The sequence below is a fragment of the Nuphar pumila genome, chromosome 8 (genome assembly GCF_984573655.1).
Source record: "Nuphar pumila chromosome 8, dmNupPumi1.hap1.1, whole genome shotgun sequence".
Taxonomy (NCBI): Eukaryota; Viridiplantae; Streptophyta; class Magnoliopsida; order Nymphaeales; family Nymphaeaceae; genus Nuphar; species Nuphar pumila.
In genome coordinates, this window is record NC_143256.1 from 100,247,347 (window position 1) to 100,252,017 (window position 4,671).

Genomic DNA, 4,671 nt, shown 5'->3' on the forward strand with positions numbered 1-4,671 from the left:
TAATCAACCACTGACTTAGCAGAGAAAGGCAACATGGAACATATATATCAACCGGAAATAGCGGGAACAATGTTGGCATCCGACAACAGAATAAAATCTTCTAACGTATATTGAAGAACTATAAACAGATCCAACAAGTGCACAAAGAAAAACATCATTCAGGTACACATACTCAACAGAAGGATAACCCAAAGGCCTATGGCTAGATCACCTGTGCCTAAATCAGTGATCAGCATTTCAAATTCAGAAATTTAACCAAAGAAAATGAGCAATGGAACTTCAAATCGTATGATCATTTGACAATTAATAAACCTTATAGGGTGGTTGAAATACCTCAAATGACAGAAACACCACCACTATCATCATCGAGCTAAGGCCCATCCCAATCTAAACGGGAAAGACACGATCCCCATAACAAAGAAACATTGACATTCATCAAGCCATTCGTAACTACAAAGCGTCTCTGTATCCACATTAAAAAGGTTTGAGATTACAGTGAAATCCATCACCGATAGCACATCAAACACACATATTACACAACCATATTAGCTACCATTCTTATATAAAATGGTCCAGTATCAATAAAGAAGTTTTCTTCCTCATCTCCACATAATAAAAAAGGGCAAGATGTTTACCCCCTGGCCTTGAGGTCAGCCAACCTCTTCGAGAGGTCGTCCTCGTCCACCTTCTCCGCCTTCGCCGGGATGGCGTGACCAGCGGGCTGGGGCAGACCCACAGAGACCTCCAATCCGTAATCGTCCGCGACTTGCTGCATCAAGCTATTGACATCGTCCTCAGGCGTGGAGAGAGACGTGCTCCCGGCCATCGAGTTCTCGATGAACTCCGCCTGGACCTCCATGTTGACGAACTGCTTCTCGAACTGGTCCATGGTCTCCGACATCTTCTGGAGGTTGCCCGTCGCAAGGGAGGACTCGAGCGCCTTGACGATCGACCCCATCGACTTGTTGATGGTCATCATCTTCGCCTGCGAGTCGAGGCGGGAGACGACGGCGTCGAGGCGGGAGGAGAGGCGGAGGTAGTTCATCTGCTCGCTCCGCTTGCGGATCGAGTTCTCGGCATAGATGCGCGCCCCGTCCATGTTTCCCTTCTCGATCGCCTTCTTCACCTTGAGCTTCTCCGACTTCTCCTCCTTCTCGCACTTCCTCGCCTGCCTCTGCAAGCTCTTGCTCGTGAACTTGAGCTCCATGATCTGGTTCATCAGCTTCTCGGCATTCCCCATCTCCTCGATCGCCGCAAACGGTCAGCCGACGGTTTCCTTCCTCCTCGAGATCGAGCAGCCGATCGTAGATCGCGTCTAGGGTTTTCAAGACGGCAGATTCACGCAGGAGATCAGGATTTCAGAAGTAAAAAGCTTCGGCTTTCGAAGAAGGAAAGTTGGGGTTTCAGAAGGGGGAGGAGGGAGGAATTCTAGGGTTTCGCCTCCGCAGATCGTTCGATGGAAAGAAGTTCTGAGAGGAGTGGTGGAATAAAAGAGAGAGAGAGAGAGAGGACTCAATTTTTTTTCCTTTTCGACTAATTTATTAAAATCAGCTAACTTATCAACTATTTACGTGTAGCTGATAACGTTTTTGTTATTGCATTTAGCATCATGCCTTTTTTCAAGTTCCGTGTACACGCTTGGTCTTAGAAATATTGAAATAATCACACAGATCTTTGTGATTATTTTAGACAAAAGCTCAAGATAAATTTAAAAAAAAAATATTCGAAAGAAAACTGCAGCAAATGGTAGTATAATTAAATTTCAAAATATAATAAAAATATGTAAAGAAAATAAATAAAAATTATAAATTATAAATATCATGTTACTAAGTTGATAATATGGATAAAAACTTGCTGTTTTAAGAAATAAACAATATTTTGGAAATATCTTATTTTTCCAGGATTATATTGGTTTTGAAAATCTTGTCATAAAAATCATGAGATTTAAAAAGTAGCAGATATTTGTGATTGTCTACCTTTGTTTAGTCTGCTTGAAAATAGAATTCTAAAATGCTATCATTATTGATTCGTTTAGCAGAAGAACACAAGTTGAGTCACTTCATCGAAAATGACAAACTTGTCATTTTGCATCTCAGCTTTGACGCGATAAAAGGAGGCAGTTAATTGTAAATAACTGAAACATTGATCACTCTTGTAAACTCGCTAAAGATTAAGTAGTTTTTCGTAAAGTACTATTTCATTTTCTTCTTAATTTATTCCTTTTTTTTTTATTAGAAAAGAAATTTTAAATTCAGGTCACGAAAGAGGAGCGGGTCAACGGATAGATTCTTATCCGCGTTGGAGGGGTCGTTGTTAGCTGAAGGGAACATGGAGACTTTAGAAACGCGTCCAATTCGAGCTGGATCATTGATCCAGTCAGATCCAAGGTTGTCCAGGTCTTGTGACCACTTGGTTGGGCATGGATCCCAAAAAGCTTGTCATGTTTTTTACATTTTTCATGTGAATCAGGGATGTAAGCTGTTAGGATTCGGGAGGAATGTAGCTAATATCAAATCCGACTAATCCAGATGTTGGCTAATCGGACTCGAATCCAGATTTGGATCCGGATGAAAAAAAAGCTGATAATCCAAAAATATACACATAATCGGATTCAGTTAATGAAATCATAAACCGAATCTAAATCCATGAATCCAATTACTAATCGAATTCAATTTTGTTAACCAAATCTGACTAAGGTCGATTATAAGATAAAATCCAATCTTGAATTGTTGAAGCTCCTCTTTGGAAAAACATATGTACAATCTCAGACTGGAGCCGGGCTAGCTCAGCTTGGCTCAACTCATGAAGTTGGTGGCTTCGGTGTTCAAACTTTAAAGACAAAAAGAACGAAAAATGATTGTTCTATCATTGTAAAATAGCGTGATTTTCGAAAATGCCTCACAATTTGCCAAAATACTCTATATGCTCAAATTTTTTATGTCCAACTTTTTTAAGGCATTTTTATCCTTCGATAAGAAAGATTATAAAAGTTGCAACATCTAAATAAAAAAAGGAGATTTACACGAACATTTTAGAACCCCTAAAACTTTTGAAAGTTATGGTTCCGAAAAGGCCCCAAAGGTAGGTCCGGATTTTCAACAAACGAATATTGCAATTTGAGTTTGATCAAACCTCATATTGTTGACCAAATAGTACCAAAGAAACCCAAATTTGGTGAGGTTATCAGAAATGTAATCTTCTAACGTATATTGAAGAACTATAAACCGATCCAACAAGTGCACAAAGAAAAACCTTATTCAGGTACACATACTCAACAAAAGGATAACCCAAAGGCCTATGGCGAGATCACCTGTGCCTAAATCAGTGATCAACATTTCAAATTCAAAAATTTAACCAAAGAAAATGAGCAATAAAACCTCAAATCGTATGATCATTTGACAATTAATAAACCTTATAGGGTGGTAGAAATCCCTCAAATGACAAAAACATCATCATCAAGCTAAGGCCCATCCCAATCTAAACGGGAAAGACATGATCGCCATGTAATGTCCCAATTTTTAAACTAAAAAAAATTAGGATTTTTTTTTTGTTTTTAAAATGCTTATCGCTTTTAAGATACTATAATGCCCCAAAAATTTCAACTTAAAAATTCAAGAATTATTTTTTTTAGTAAATAACAATGGAAATGTTTGAATACAAGTTAGACAATTCTAAGGGAATTACAATTAAAAGAAAACTACATAGAACTGGATCCATTCCTCTTGGGACTTGGATCCTAATCCGAAACCAATGATTCCATACATTCAACTTTGATATTCATCCATTGAAATAAAAATATAATAAATTTAATATCAAAGTATCATATCAATATATAATATCAAAATGGTTCTCACCTATCTGAAACCCCAAAATAGTTCTAAGAACAACTACTGATAGTGTCATGGTTCACCGGCCTTGGTCATGTGTCATGTCATCACTCCAACTAATGTTACTCACATGCATTTCCTATAAAATGGGGTCAGTCTCTTTTGACCTGGTAAGATGTAGCATAACATAAATCATGTACATTCTAAAGTAGAAATTATCACATATTGGTCACAATTTCAATAAGCATTCACAATATATAGAGAGAGCATAATTCACTCAACGACACATCCATTGATATGATAATAATGCAGTAATTTGCATAAATCTCACAATTCATCAAATATGTATCTGTGATATGATTTACATGAGATGAAATGTCAACAAATGATAACAATTTTCAAACTGTATGAATAAATCTTTGTTTTATCTTAATTACTTGACTCACAATACTCGAGTCCTCACTGGGTCAACAATGCTACTTCTGGGGTATATTATTTAATGTACCTAAAGAGTCAACCTAACCAGAAGTTCTAAAATAGGCAGCCTGTGACTGAGAAAATTCTCATAATGTTAACCATAAACTAAAAGTGGATGCATCCAACACTATTGCAGTAGAAGGGGTAATCACCTATGACACATTGAAAACCCCAGCCTTTTTAACTTCGAGTGGCTAGAGACCAATAGGATGCCTCGCACCCAAAATAAAGTGGCACCACAGGTGAACCTACATGCCCAACGTCACTCGAGGTTGTATCTTTTATCTTCTCAAAGTAAATTTGGCATGGATAGGTTACTGGGTCTATTATCTTCATTTGATTTTTTATTATATCATACACCTCATTC

At 37.7% G+C, this 4,671-nt stretch overlaps 1 protein-coding gene across 2 annotated transcripts; it reads right to left on the bottom strand.

The window, feature by feature from the left end:
• Positions 1 to 406: 406 nt before the first annotated feature.
• Positions 407 to 1,471, bottom strand: LOC149830056 (ESCRT-related protein CHMP1B-like). 2 transcript variants are annotated; one of them, XM_090016285.1, is made up of 2 exons: positions 636 to 1,471; positions 407 to 463 (listed from the first exon to the last, which is right to left on the bottom strand). In XM_090016285.1, exons 1-2 carry the CDS (start codon positions 1,238 to 1,240, stop codon positions 451 to 453), a joined length of 618 nt encoding a protein of 205 aa, XP_089872411.1. In that variant the 5' UTR covers positions 1,241 to 1,471; the 3' UTR covers positions 407 to 450. The 2 variants fall into 2 exon arrangements, with proteins under 2 accessions (XP_089872411.1, XP_089872412.1); XM_090016286.1 differs by having other exon boundaries at positions 407 to 1,459.
• Between the last annotated feature and the right edge of the window lie 3,200 nt (positions 1,472 to 4,671).

Bases quoted from the DNA above. Each gene is read 5' to 3' on its own strand.
- LOC149830056 (XM_090016285.1), bottom strand. From the start codon at position 1,240: ATGGGGAATGCCGAGAAGCTGATGAACCAGATCATGGAGCTCAAGTTC.